The sequence below is a fragment of the Pagrus pagrus genome (genome assembly GCF_965226575.1).
Source record: "Pagrus pagrus genome assembly, chromosome: 24".
Taxonomy (NCBI): domain Eukaryota; kingdom Metazoa; phylum Chordata; class Actinopteri; order Spariformes; family Sparidae; genus Pagrus; species Pagrus pagrus.
Window position 1 is genome coordinate 12,180,908 of NC_140206.1, and position 14,400 is coordinate 12,195,307.

Below are 14,400 nucleotides of genomic sequence, written 5' to 3' on the forward strand. Positions count from 1 at the left end.
TGGAGTATGATGTATATCTTATGTGTTGCATTAAATTGTTGAAAGTGATGATGTATGTTTCTACAAGTTGTAACAGGAGGCATGACACCCAAGTCCAATCAAATCCTGACATTTTGGATCATTTTAATAATTTAGAAGAATTTGTTTGATCAATGGAAACTCTCCTGCGGTTCTTCAGTTATGCAAAGCAGGCAACACTGCAGTGGCTCCAGTGGTGATAGTGAGTCATTTTAAAAATTGCACCAAATTTTAAATGGTCATTTGGATGGCATTATAGGAATGCCTGCCTTCACAAATTGCCATTGACATACCACCGTGGGACCAAGTGGCAGGTGCATAAGAGAGTAGCTGTGTTTGAAACTGCTCATTCCTCCACTCTAACATGTTTCTCTGTAATATTCAAGACGACATGTTATTAGTTACTTTTCACTAAAGACAGGTGAAATGTGAATGTTCCTCTACACAACTGTCAAATCAGGAGCAAAGGCAAAACACAACATTGACAAAAACTGTCCCGGTGTTCCATGGAAACAACTTTTTTCATTGCTTTTTGGTATTTTTTTAAGGGGATCAATATCACATTTACAATTTGAACCCTTAAAATGAAAGTAACTGGACATGCAATTTGGACTGCTGACTTGTTGCCATGGCAGAAGCATGACATGACATCCATGGAAGGATTACAAGACAATGGGCCCCTGGCACAGCATGTAAAACGACCACCACCCCTCTTACATGGGAGAGGCACAAAATTATTACCAATGATACTAATACATTTTGTGCCTCTGTGGTCGTTTTGCATCTCTTTGAAGTTAGTTTTCTATCTTTGTTGTTGTTTTGCGTCTCTTTGAAGTCGCTATGCTTCTCCTTGTTATTAGTTTGCATCACTTTGTTGTCAGTTTTGCGTCTTTGTTGATTTTTGCGTCTCTTTGTAGTCATTTTGCCTCTCTTTGAAGTCGCTTTACATCTCTTTATCAGTTTGCATGTCTTTGTAGTCGGTCTTGTGTCTGTTTGTGGTAATTTAGATTGTTTTTTGGGTCTTTTGTGGTGCTTTGTAGTCAGTTTTGTATCTTCGTTTTTCTCTTTTATCTCTATTTAATCAGTATTGCAGTTGTTTTGAGTTCCTTTATAGTCGTTTTACTGTCCAACAAAAATTGTATGCAGTCATTTCAAACAGTGGTCGACCCGTTGGGCCCATGGGCCTGTGCCCATTACGCCCATTCTGTAATTCCTTTATGATAACATCTACATTTCATTGTCTCGAATGCACTGTGCAGTGCCTTAAAAGCCAAGGTAGTGTCCTCTCTAGCTGTTCCATTTATTCACCCATAATGTTGTTAATTAGTTTTCTCATTTCTTTATCTATTCAGGCGGAACCGCATGGCCACGGGAACATCCTGCTAACCACCCTAGAGATCCATAACGAAGTGGCGGGAGGCGAGATCACCACCAGCGTGGCAGACATAAGGAACTCTCAGTCCATGGTGCAGTTGGACAGCACGGCCTCGACGCACATCCAGTACCGCAAGCAGAGCGGCGGGATCGGCCCGCGCTCCGCCAGCCGCCACTCCCTCGACCGGGCTGCCCAGATGAAACGCAGCCGTCTGCGGAGGCGGTCCTCGCAGCTTAAAATCAAAATCCCTGACCTGACGGATGTGAATGCCATCGACCGCTGGTCAAGGATCATCTTCCCTTCCGTTTTCTCACTGTTCAACCTCATCTACTGGCTCTACTATGTCTGATTAGACTGTTTTGTTGAGATGTTTGTTGTTGTTTGTTTGATTACTTTTTCATTTTGTTCCTTATTCTTCCTTTTTTTCTGTTGCTTTTATACATGATGGAATCTGTCGAGTTAAAGACTGCAACACTACAAGACAAAAAAAAAAAGAGCTGACTGAGAAAAGACTATTGAGTTTTGGACCAAGTTCTCGTCAATTGTTTTTATATTTGCAGTCTTTGAATCCTTAGTACTAAGGTCTTTTTATTTTCTAATGTATGTACTGTAATTGGGACTTGTGACAGTCATTTCCCAACATTTGCCCTCTCAGTAATGTGTAAATAGAAAGATACAAAGCCAGCAATTGAATAAATAATACAGTATTTGCAAAAAAGAAAACAAAAACAAACACAATAGCAGTTAATGCAAGAATTTTTCTAATTAAAACAACAAGTAAGAAAACTTTATAATACACAGGTGGTCAGATAAGTGCACACAATTCCTAAAAGTCCATTAAACAAACTAATGTATGTTTGACTGGTACCCTATGCACTATTAATGCATGTAATGATCAGCCATAGTGAAAAATAATGACTCCTTTTTTGCCTTGGGATATGTCACAACTTTACAGAAGACTCTGGTGATGTGTATTTGTTTTTAAGTGTTGATAAGTTACAGATCTGATAAACCTTTACCCAAAACACAATAGCTTAAACTTGAGGATTTTGGTCCTCTGTTCAGGATGATTGTGACTCAGGTTCTGAATCTTTTTGCTATTTGGCATCTTTTTCTTCTCAAAGAAAAGTGTCACAGAAAATATCCTTTTTTGGTAATTTGATAATGAAAAATAAGCACAACTTTGAATGAAACTGCCATTTTCTTCTCTTCTACCTTCTATCAGCGCTCCGTGTGAAAGCGCGACAGAATTGCACTCCAATTTAACAAACTTCCTCTAAAAACTGGTCTGACTTTAACGTTAACAAACTGCCAAGGGCCTTTTGGGCGACACCGTTACTCAACCCAAGAAATTTTATGATATTTTTGTACTCTGTGTCTTCAGGTATTCATTTGATTTCCTAACCTGTCTTGTTGATTTTATTTATTTTTTTCTTTTGCTCAACACTAACTCTGTTGTGGTGATAGAGTGGAGGAATGAAACCCATTTTTTTTGTACATAAGTACATAGGTGTGTATATACATAAATGTATATATATATACTGTGTGTACAACCCGAAATGAAAATGATCAAAATATTGAGCATTTTGTGATTGTCATACTGGCTTTTAACTGTCAGACTATTTAGTTCAAAAAAACAGAAAAAAAAAGACATGGATTAAACAAATTACTCAACTGGCCAGTTCCAAGCATCAGTTTAGTTTCTAAGCATTTGTGGGGCACTCTGAATACATTTCTTCTCACACATCCGACCATGCTGAATTAACACACTAGACACTGTATGTATGTTCACTCTGCATTTAAGAGTTACTGTATGCCCTGCCGTACAGACGAAAGTGATGCAAATGGATTTCATTGACTCCGCGGACGGACCAAGATAACCGGTCCGTCGACTAATAAGCACATACTAGCACTGAATGTATTGGATCCATTCTTCAGGGAGAGGATAATGAGCCATGGTCATCATTTCTCCATCAGAATGTAAACGCCCATTCTTACGTTTGCGAGTGACGAAGAAAGACGGGGAAGGGGTGGTGTATTAAGAGTGTGTGCATGTGCATGTGTGTGTGTGAGAGAGAGAACGATGGGAAATGGATAAAGAGAGCTCGAGAGAGGAAGGGCGTGGGTCGACCATTTATTTTCTGTGCTGCTTGCTCGACTGTGGACAAATTTCAACGTTTAATAGATTTGTGGATACAAAAAAAAAACAGCTCTCCTGCCCGACTCTTTTTGATAAACTGTGCCATTCCACCTGAGGTCGCAGAGCAATCAACCTGTTACAGATGTTCATGGACGATGATGTAAATCTGATGCATAGATACATGACATACATACGCTGTTTGTGCATGTACAAGAATACATGTGGGGGGGGGGAAATGCTACTTGATAACACTGAGTTCTGTTGTGATTGAGAAGCTTGAGCCACCGACAGTCAGAGTTGGGATCAAATTGAAGTAAAAAAAAAAAAATTGTAAAGTTTCATGTGTACAGACTGATTGATATATGACCAAGAATTGAATGTATTGTACTTGGATTGTTGCTGCACAAATGCAATTTTCTTTCTGGAAACAGGATTGACCTCAACCCCTGATTAATTAGGGCTCCAGCTGAGTCCACATTCAAGTCTCTCGCTGGATTCTTGTCCTGTTTTCTACTGTGTAGACGGGATGCAGTGCACATATACGACCTGGGTCCAAGAAAGAAGAAAGCTCCGGTCATAGTTTAAATTATATCTATATATATATACTGTATCACATGCCAAAACATCTTGCTAAGGGTGTGTTCAGAAAGAAAGCCAATTTTTAACCTTTTTCACCCGATATTCGCGCAAATTTGACTGGTTCATGTACAGCTCGTATTCACCCCAAATAGCCAATGTCTGAATTGTCTTTTAGGGGTAAGTTAGCTCGCAATGGACGCACTGACCAGTTCGTGTTCACCCCAAACTGCCAATGTCCAAACTGTCTTTTTGCAGCAAGTTCTAGCAATAGATGCACTGATCAGTTTGTGTACAGATCGTGTTCACCCAAAGCTGCCAATGTCCAAACTGTCTTTAAGCAGTAAGTTAGCTAGCAACGGATGCACTGACCATGTGTATGAGTGTATGTTCCTGTTCAGTTCAGCCTCTGACTGAACTCACCACAAACTCTGGTTCTTTGTTTCTTCTCTACTGCTGTACGTTAACAAAGCAGAGTCATAAAGCCATCTTTGTGTTGACTTTGTATGCAATGGCGCCTGGCGCAGGCGTTTCTGTCTGAACACACGCCAACAGGATGTCTTGGCTTTGGTCCTGGGCACAAAGCAATGTTACCTGATCTCGTGCATTCAAGATGGAGCGTTTTAAAGTCATGGAACCAGTTTGTCCAAAGATCCTTCAAGTTGCTTTGTGTAGTTTGGAGGAAACAGTCCAAAAAGATCTTCCTGGCTGACTGGTTCACTTTGATTTAAACGATATCCTTCAGGTCAGGTGGTGAGATTTAAAACCCATATTTGAAGTTGGTCGTTGTATGAGTCATTTTTTTTTTTTCCCAAATAACCAAACTCATTAGTGCAGTCTAAAAGTGAAAGAGACAGTAACTGTTACAAACTCTAGATACTTGTTTATCATGCATGCAACTACAAAAACTTGGGAAGATTTTTTTAAAAAGATATTTTGCAAACTCAACTTATGAGAGCTGCCAACTGCTCATTTTAGAGATGACATTATGCCATATGAGCCTACATTTAAAAGAAAAACAAAAAAAATAAAAGAGTCATCAAAGACTTCAGGTGTTGTATGGCCTTGGTCCCATAATGGAATGTGAAATGTTCTGTGCTGCCACAAAATGTATTTAGGCTTAGATTTATACTGTATATCTCTGTATGTTTCTCTTCCTTTTTCAGTAGATTATCATGTTAAACCATCAAATAAATTATATACATTGTACCTGTGTATTTGGTATTGCGAGCATGCATGACACTCCATAAAGAAATCTGCACTGTACATGTATAGCAAGCTAATACAATGAACAGCCTCTCAAAGATCCAATAAAACATATTTTAATAAAGCTTGAGCATTCTGACTGCCTGTACGTATGCTAAGACTTAAGATAAACTCCGCTACAGGTGCCCTTGAGCAAGGCACTTGATCCCCATCTGTTCCCAGTGCAGCTACTCAGTGACAGTTAAAGACTTTGTATTGTACTTGGCAACTCCCAGTTGAGCTCCGGTATGAAGCGAACTTTATGAATATGTGCCAGAGCGTGGATGAGTAAGAGTACAGTAAATCCCTGGATGAATAAAGATTGAAGAGGAGAAAGACACTGTGGAGGTGGAGGTTATTATTGGGCACCGTAACCTGTCAACTTTCCATCCCGCTCAGTTGCCACCGAGTTCATGATTCCCTCAGCAGTTCATCTGTACAAGTGGTACAAAAGTTTATTCTTGCTCTTGGGATTTTGTTCTTTTGCAGTTAAAATAGAACAAGAGCTCAAGTCTTTACAATATCAGCTTGCATCTAGCATTTCTTAGCAGATAAAACTGAGGTTGTTTGACTTAAACTATTGAGGTTACATTCAACCAGTCAGATTATTTATACCTCCGGAGCAGTGCAATCAGCTCTGCCCTGGTTTTGATTTAGTGATAAGTATTTGATTACTGTGAAGTTTTAGTCAACAAAAACACAATATTAGCTTAATTTTCAGTGGAAATTTGGTCTTATTTCTGTCTTTACAGGTATAGTTAAGGATGCTATCTTTTTTTTTTTGGAGAGGTTAGTGGTAAAGATACTACCTGTTCATCTGGAGACTGTTTAGTTCACACAGTGCCTGTGTTGCTTTGCATTATGGACAGGCAAATATAGTCCAAGTCATTTCCCTGCGTAAGTTTGAGCTGTACACTCGCTCAATGAAATACTGTTCATTGTTCCGAATGCAAACATCTATAGGAAGATTTAGTTAACAGCCTTTGTTTCTCTATATAAACACGACTAAAAGTAACGTTAGTGTCATGCTCACATACTGTTTGGCTAATGTCAACGTTAGCTTACTTCTGGCTTGCCTCTTTTCAATTCAATTTTTTTGTTGTTGTCCTTTTTGTCTTAACAGCTACCATTGTTACAGATGCTGTTATCCTGTATGAGAGGTTAGTGAAAAAACACCATTTATCGGTTTATGGCCAATTTACACCCATGTCCGCAAATATAATCCAAGACACTCCTCAGTAAATACAATTATCTTGCCAAAAGCTAGCTCTAGCTGTATGTGCTTGCTTAATAAAATACTGTTCATTGTTCCTAAAGTGAACATTTAGAAGATTTAGCTAACAGCCATTGTGTCTCGATACAAACGCAACTGAAAGTAATGTTAGCGTCAGATCGTTTGGCTACTGTCAACGTTAGCTTACTTAGCTGGTTTGTCTCTTTTCATACTTCTTGACTAATTTTCAGTGGGATTTAGTCCACAAATATGTTTCTGTTTTCCATCCAAGAACCTGTCATGTTAGCTAACTTTACAGGAAAAGACATATCGTAACCAATTGTATACCAATTGTTACAGAGATGTGACAGGTTAGTTTTTGTTTAATTTTAGTCTGGTTTCATCTGGGAAAAAGGTTGTAAAATAAATTTTTCATAGTATTTGTTTAACCTAAGCATCAATTATGTTTCAAATGCCATATTTCATTGCATTTCTCACCAGTTAAACTACCCTGACCATAGACTACTGTTCTTCCAATATGAAGATAAATACAGGTGGAAGCAATCTGTATATATTTTCGTAGTTTCTGATAATAATCTATTTACCACATTCTGTAAATTAACATGCATACCTATGGAAAAATGGCGCCATTTTTTGGTATATTGTGGCAGCAAACATTTACTCCAGATAAAATATTTGTGAATTGTAGCAAACTACAGTAGGTACTGACAGGAATAGTCTCTCCGAAATGCTGTCAGAAAACTGCATACCTCATTAATTAGTCCCTGCTACGTCCCCCCCAGATGAAGAGGAGCAGCTGATGAGCCTCCCAATCAGTCAAGGGGCAGGTGGCCTCTAGCTGATCGCTGTGAGACGTGATTTCACACCTGATTCTGCTCCCATGTTCAGGTTGTTAACATCAGCGTGACTGCTGAGAAGGAAAACTTGTGTAGTCCCGATCCCCACGTGGCAAATACTTGGGCACTCCTACTGGAGGATCCTGTGAATCCCTATTTATTTTTTTTCCCAACGAGAGGAAGCTCCACCAGAACCACCACAGTGTAATAACGTGTATTTGTTCTGCTTTAAAGCTAATGATTAAAATTAGGCCATTATAAGGAGGTCAGAGCCACCAAAGGGACCCACACAGGACTATTTTTGATTTCATCAACTCACATTTACACAGAATGACGAAAAAATAAGATTTCTAAAACCATTTGGGGAGTTAGTTCAGCTTAAGTTTGGGCCCCACAGTTATAACAGTCTTGTCTTGTTGGCAAAGGAGAGGATGGAAATATACAAGAACCCTCAATTCATATTTTAACATGCATAGCTAATGGTAACCCTGCTGATACTGAGACAACAAACCTGGGTTAACCAGTAACTATAAATAATACATGGCATTTAATTTACTCTAAGGACCAGTCGGGTATACGTAGGTAATCCAAGCAATGCAATTAATCAAGCATGAGTCCGTCTCAATTGGTGTAGTCTCTGTGGGACCGCTCATAAAGAGACACAACTGGGAACAATTGCTGGGTTTACTTTAGCTGTGGGTGACGACAGTGAAACATTAGAACGTGTTTGAAATTGCAAAACAAATCCAACACCTACTGAACAGAGAGCTCAAGGCAGAGGCGATGAATCAGATAGCATCGGTGCTCTTATCATTCCCACTGACAAGAAGTCTGATCACCTGAATCATCACATCTTTGGCCCTGAACCTACAAATAATACAGCACATGATCACATTTACTAGTCTGTAAAGCTGCAATCAAACAATATCAAGCAATTAAAGCTATAATTCCAACTTTGGAGCATTCACACATTATTCCAAGATGGTTGCCCCAACGCTTACCTTATTGTCGCACCAGATAAAAAGCCGAAATTAGCTTTAATCAATTATATTCGGGTTAATATTGGATTTATTTTAACGTAACTCAACAATGGGGAAAAATTGTAGCTCAGAATTACAAGTCGAAGGCTGAACTAAATAGTTTTTCCCACTCAGCTGCTAACAAGTACGTCATCGAGCGCCAGCAGAGGGAAAAATTGTGGTTTCACGTATGTTAGCGTGAAACTAGAAACACTTTACACTGAGATTGGGGGAGCTAGCTTGAGTGGGGGGCTTTGAGACTACAGTCGTACAGTTTAGCAGCCAACTCTGAGTAAGTCCAAGACTAGCCAAGGTCAAACAGTTGGTTGCTAACAGATTAGTTACAGATGACACTTGACGTTATAATGACATAATGAACCACAACACCAAATTGCATCATGGGAAGTGTAGGATCCAGTGTTTTTGGAGCTTGCGGTATGAACAGTCAGGATATCTCAGCTTCTACTGCAACAATTTGAACCATTCTTTTTTTTCTCTCTATAAAAATCTGTCTCTTTCAAGTACCCAAACTTTATAGAGAAGAAGTACCAACTTGCCGGAGGGACCCTTTAAAAGTGCACAGACAGCATAACATCTGAATTGCTCAGTAATTTAATCTGGGATGAGTCACCCATAAACAAACAGGTGATAAAAACAAAAAGGTTTCCCGCAAATGCGTGCCATCTTTGCTTTATATCTGCGGGAAGTTAAAAAGCCGTGTTGCATAATGGCTAGAAGCAAATTTGACATCCCAGTCGACTTACGTACAGTATTTTAAAACATATCTGTCAGTTTTGGAATGGATATAGTTCAACAAGAAACTCTTTGAGCATTAAAATGAGAAGTCTTAAGTGCTGCCTGTGAGAGGAAACTGCCTGATGGAGTCCCTTTAGGGATCGTGATCACCTCCCCTTCATCTCAGGTAGAGAAAATATAGATTGCCTGTATCACACACTATTTATGCATAATCACTTAAGAATATGCTGAGCTCGGCTTTCCAATTCCCCCCCTGCCTGCCCGCGATATATGAGTCCCTCGGGGTATGCGTGATAGATTTTTAATCTCTTTCCTTAGGAGCCTTTATAATGTATATAGGGGTTCTAACCCCAAGGTATATTTCACAGTTTATCATTAAAATAGTCATTAAAGAATATCATTGTTCAGCAGTTTGAGGGAGGCATGGAGCTGTTGTGGATAACAAGCCACATATTTTGTCTCTAGGACATGCTCAAGCCCTCATATAGTGAAGCAAATCATACTGTTTCAATACGTTATAATGAGCCCCGGCCAATCACGAGGGGCTAAAGGGGGAACGCAAGGCCAAACACTGGATAATCAGGCTAGTTGGATGGTTAGATCACGGTGACGGCTCCGACGTTCTTGGCAGAAAAAGGGGGAGAAATCAACTAACTATGTGATGCAACAGAGTGTTAGAAGCTTCGGCGGAGGTTTAATATAGCATATTCAGTCAATATGTTTGTTTATCCAGCCGTACCTGCCCAACTTCCTACTCACAGTACACCCAGTTCTTGCCTCTCATCACACAACCAAAGTACAGATTTGCAAGAGACTTTCTAGTCCTGTCAAGCTGTTTCTAGCACATCAGATCCCTAGATCATCCCTGCAAAAAAAACAAACATATTCCTAACTCCTCAGTTCTTTCAGTTGCTGTGTTGGAAACAACTGTCCTTCCAAACAGACGGAAAAAAGGACTATCAGAGCTCTAAGTCCTGCCTGGTAGTTTCTCGGGGGTCTGGTGGACGTCGAGAGGATGACAGAGGTATTGATAGACGACCTCGGGCAAACAAGATGCCAAGTCACTAATAAAAAGCACTCGAGAGGGCTGTAAACCAAAAGTCAACCAAAGGTTATCGGAAAGGAAAGAAAACAGTATTTTTTTTACAAGCAGGATCCCCTCTCTGTGACTCGCTATCACTCATTTTGATCTTATCCACTCTGGCATCTGGATCCCGATGTTGAAGCTTTAAAAAAAGGAACGACAAATGGAAAACTAGAAAATATAGAGAGGGGTAACTAGACAGGATAAAAGGGTATAGCCTCGAGGCTTGACATCATTAACTGCCAGCGCAAAGTATCTGGATCTGTGTAATTGGTCAAAGACTTATGGCGGAGCTCAGATATTCAGGACGTGTTGATGAATGATGTCAAAACTCTGCTCGAATCAAAGCTCTTCATTTACAGACAATAAGCCTCAGAAGGCTTCATGGGATTTTTTTTTGGAGGGGGGGGGGTAAGAGCCAACATTAGGGTATGACCTGGAGCAATGTGGAGCCACTCTAAAGCACTGTGGTGAGTGACTTACTGCTTTCATCAACAAGCAATGAAAGAATATGAATATTTAATTATTGTATATATTTTTTATGTCTTGTCAAGAATGAGATAGAGGTTGGTTTGCAATTGTTATTACTCCACTGGGGAAATAGGGTCGCAACAACAACAACAACAAAAATGTGCAGGACAGAAATATGTTTGTTATATGAAATATTCTTCCAACAAGCAATATAACTGGTGGTTGAACAAGACCGAGAGCCTACAGCGTGCTTGCGGCGCTGTGAGGCTGTACCTGCAGTGCTATGAGCCGCATGCTACCGTCAGCATGCTCACAGTGAAAATGAACATGCTGGTTTTTGAAATGTATAATTTTACAGTGATCATCACGTTGCTAACATTGCACGGTTGAGGCTGATGGGAATTTGAGTAGCTTTGCAGGTTATAAACCAAAATATGGAATAAATTCAATACCACCTTATATACAGTAGCCAGCATCACCCAAAGCAGTGCAACTGGCTAGATAAGGTGGTTACAATTGAACAAATAGGTGTTTGTTGATTTAAAACAAGATGACCACTTTAGTACTCAACAAAAATTAAATTGAGTTAAAAAAATTGCCGCTTCTCAATTCAGTAGACTATAGCTGTATGCAGCTTGGTATGAACAGTAGATTATTGTGGCTAATGTTAGCTAATGGCAACCTTAGCTGATGTCTACAAGCTACTGTTAGTCAATACAATCACCAGTCTCTAAAATGTACGTTCTGTGGTTCCTGGGGTTTATTATGCATATTTTAATGCAAAGCTAAATCAGCCACCGCACTTGCAATTTAACGTTAAGCAGCCATGATTTTAACTAGGCTAAATTAAACAACATTTACCTTGTAAGCATGCTATAAAATAAGTACAGCTCCCATAAAAATATACCCGTGCAGCAGCGCGACTACCTTTTGTCACTGTTAATTAGTTTCTTGGCAACTTGGTAAAGCCCCGATGAAATCGTTCTCTCAAACTGCATATTTATCTTGAGTGAAGCACACAATGTTGTTCAAGGCTGTTCAAAAAATAGTTGAGCACCTCATTAAAAACATCTCTGGGCTCTTCTGAGGTGTTTGAGGTGTTCTTACTTCTCAAACAGCACCTGGAATTTGTGGTTTTACTTAGTTCTCTCTGATGTTAGCAAATTTTAAATGGGCTAACATGATATAGCCTGTTTCTTCTGTACTCATGCTACTATAGCATTATGTTTTAGCATTTACCATCATCATGTTGCCTATTCTGTTAAAATTTTAATGTCTTATAATCCAAACAGAGGCGGATGTTTGCCAACGTTTGCAAATTTTAGATTAGCTTACTGCGATGTGGCAAACATATAACCCATTTCTCCTTTTCTCATGCTACTATAGGCTTTATAATGTTTTGTCTAATGTTAGCTAATATTAGCCACACCGTAGTTAACTAGCCTATCTAACATTTGCTAACATCAAGTAGCCTGTTTCTTCTGTACTCATGCTACTATAACGTAACGTCTAAGCATTTGTCATTATTGCATAATTGTGACTTTTTTTGCTGTTCAGCGAAAATTAGTGTCTCACTTTCTTTTTTTTTCTGAAAAAGTTGCCAATCTTCATAAAGTTTAGTGGGTGTTCCATGTTTCATAATCCAACGAGGCTGATGTTTGCCAACATAAGCAAATTTTAGATAGCTTACTGCGATGTAGCAAAGATGTAGCCTGTTTCTCATTTACTCTAATGTTATTTTCGAACTAGCCTATCCAACATTTGCTGACATCAGAAAGCCTGTTTCTTCTGTACTCATGCTACTATAACATTTTGTTTTAGCATTTAGCAACATTGTGTAATTGTCACTTGCTTGACTGTTCAGCAAAAACTACACTGTCTAACTTTAAAACTAAATTTGGCCAATTCTGATAAAGTTTGTAGGTGTTCTGGTTTATAATGCAAAGAGAGGTTAACACTAGCTAACGTAAGCTACTTTTAGAGTGTTTACTGCGCTGTGTCTTCTTTACTAATGCTACTACAACATTATCTTTTAGCATTTATTCTTGCCATGTAGTTTTCACTTGCTTTTCTGTTCAACACAAGTAACATTATCTCCCCTTAAAACACAAATTAGCCTTATTCTGTTGAAGTTTATGAGGTGTTCTCTGTTACATAATCCAAAGAGAGGCTGCATTCATGCTGGGAACATTAACCTAGTTGAGAAAATCCACTTTTTCCCCCCTCCTCAATGCTCGCTCACATAATGCAGTGCTGAGAGGTTGCCACGTCGCAGCACTCAGATCATCAACCGTGAGATAAAAACATTTCAACTTTTAGCACAACATTGCCATACAGTACTCCAAACAGGGCCCTCAACAGTCGCATAGCAACAGCAGCTTCCCAACCGGGGCTTCTTCCTACATACAGTACATGTGTTTAGTGCTGCTTGTTAAAAATGAAGCATCCCATGGAGGCCAAAGCTGATCTAATGCGACTATGACGCATCTTCATCGATACATACGTCCCAATTTTTGTTGCGTTTTGTGTTGACCAGAGCGGACGAATCAAGGTGGATCCTCAGCCCTCGTGGCTGACCCAAATAACTGCCTTCGAGGCGTCGAGAAAAAAACTCACGCGGCGGTGAAGACTCAGCCCGTGTTTCTTGTTGAGAGACTCACTGAATGAATTCTTTCTGATGTCTTCTTTCTTTCTTCTCTCCCCTCCCTGCCTGCCAACTGACATACTTTCTTTTAATTCATCAGCAGCATGGCGAGCGATGGAGGGAGCGTGGGAGAGAGTAGGAGGGAGAAGGGAAGGATGGAGAGAGAAAAGAAAGAAAGTGTGTTTCAGCATCAAAAGACTGTCTCGGAGACTGGGGGGAATACACTGACTCTTCGATGTGCTTTTTGATGATGCCTTCTCTGTTTTATGAACTCGGTGATACACAACAGCCGCGGCGGTGTATTAGCCTACTTCTCCCCCGACTGTTCTTGCCCTCCGTCACTCATTACGACCTGTGTTTTATTTTGTAAGACTTACTTCCTGGCGTCAGCCGGCAGGCAAGGACATACCGTACCAGACAACATTTTTGATGGCTCATACTTGCGAACAAATCCTCACGAGTCCCTACATGATGAACTTTTCTTGAAGAGGCACAACACATCCCTAGAATCATTAAACATTTAAGAGGGCTATTCCCCAAGTGTTGAATACTACAGAGGAAAACATGTCCTATTATGTATGACCCAGAAACAACTCACTCATATCTTAAGTCACATCTGCTCTCTGCAATAATTATTAAGAAGAACAGGCTCTTTGGAGGTAGATTAAAGGGACGACTGACCACTGGAGAGGACAGTCTTGCGCAGACTGGCTTCAGATTCATGGCAATAACATACAAACCTGATTAATGTTATTGAACTGAACATGATTGCGTCTCTGCGTCTGCAGTTGTACAGCTGTCAGCATCTCTTTGGAGAATACAGAAGTGTTAGGCTGTTTGATTTACTAGAAGACATCACAACGGTGTAAATTGAACGCGTCCCATCAAGTAACACAAGCACGGCAACGCGTCTTTCAGGAACGATTTTTCATAAACGCAATAAACTGGCAAAGTGTTATTGACAGGAGAGCAGACACTTATCCACTAATCTCACAAACGTTG

At 39.8% G+C, this 14,400-nt stretch overlaps 1 protein-coding gene across 2 annotated transcripts in view; it reads left to right on the forward strand.

Annotated features, from left to right (window-relative positions):
• The window catches only part of LOC311253298 (gamma-aminobutyric acid receptor subunit beta-3-like), a 40,318-nt gene extending 35,000 nt beyond the window's left edge, over positions 1-5,318 (forward strand). For both annotated transcript variants that reach the window (XM_084347163.1, XM_084347164.1), the window contains one exon: positions 1,371-5,318. In XM_084347163.1, coding sequence (XP_084203289.1) covers positions 1,371-1,742 — 372 coding nt within the window. In that variant the 3' untranslated portion in view covers positions 1,743-5,318. The remainder of the gene's footprint in view (positions 1-1,370) is intronic.
• Positions 5,319-14,400: the final 9,082 nt, after the last annotated feature.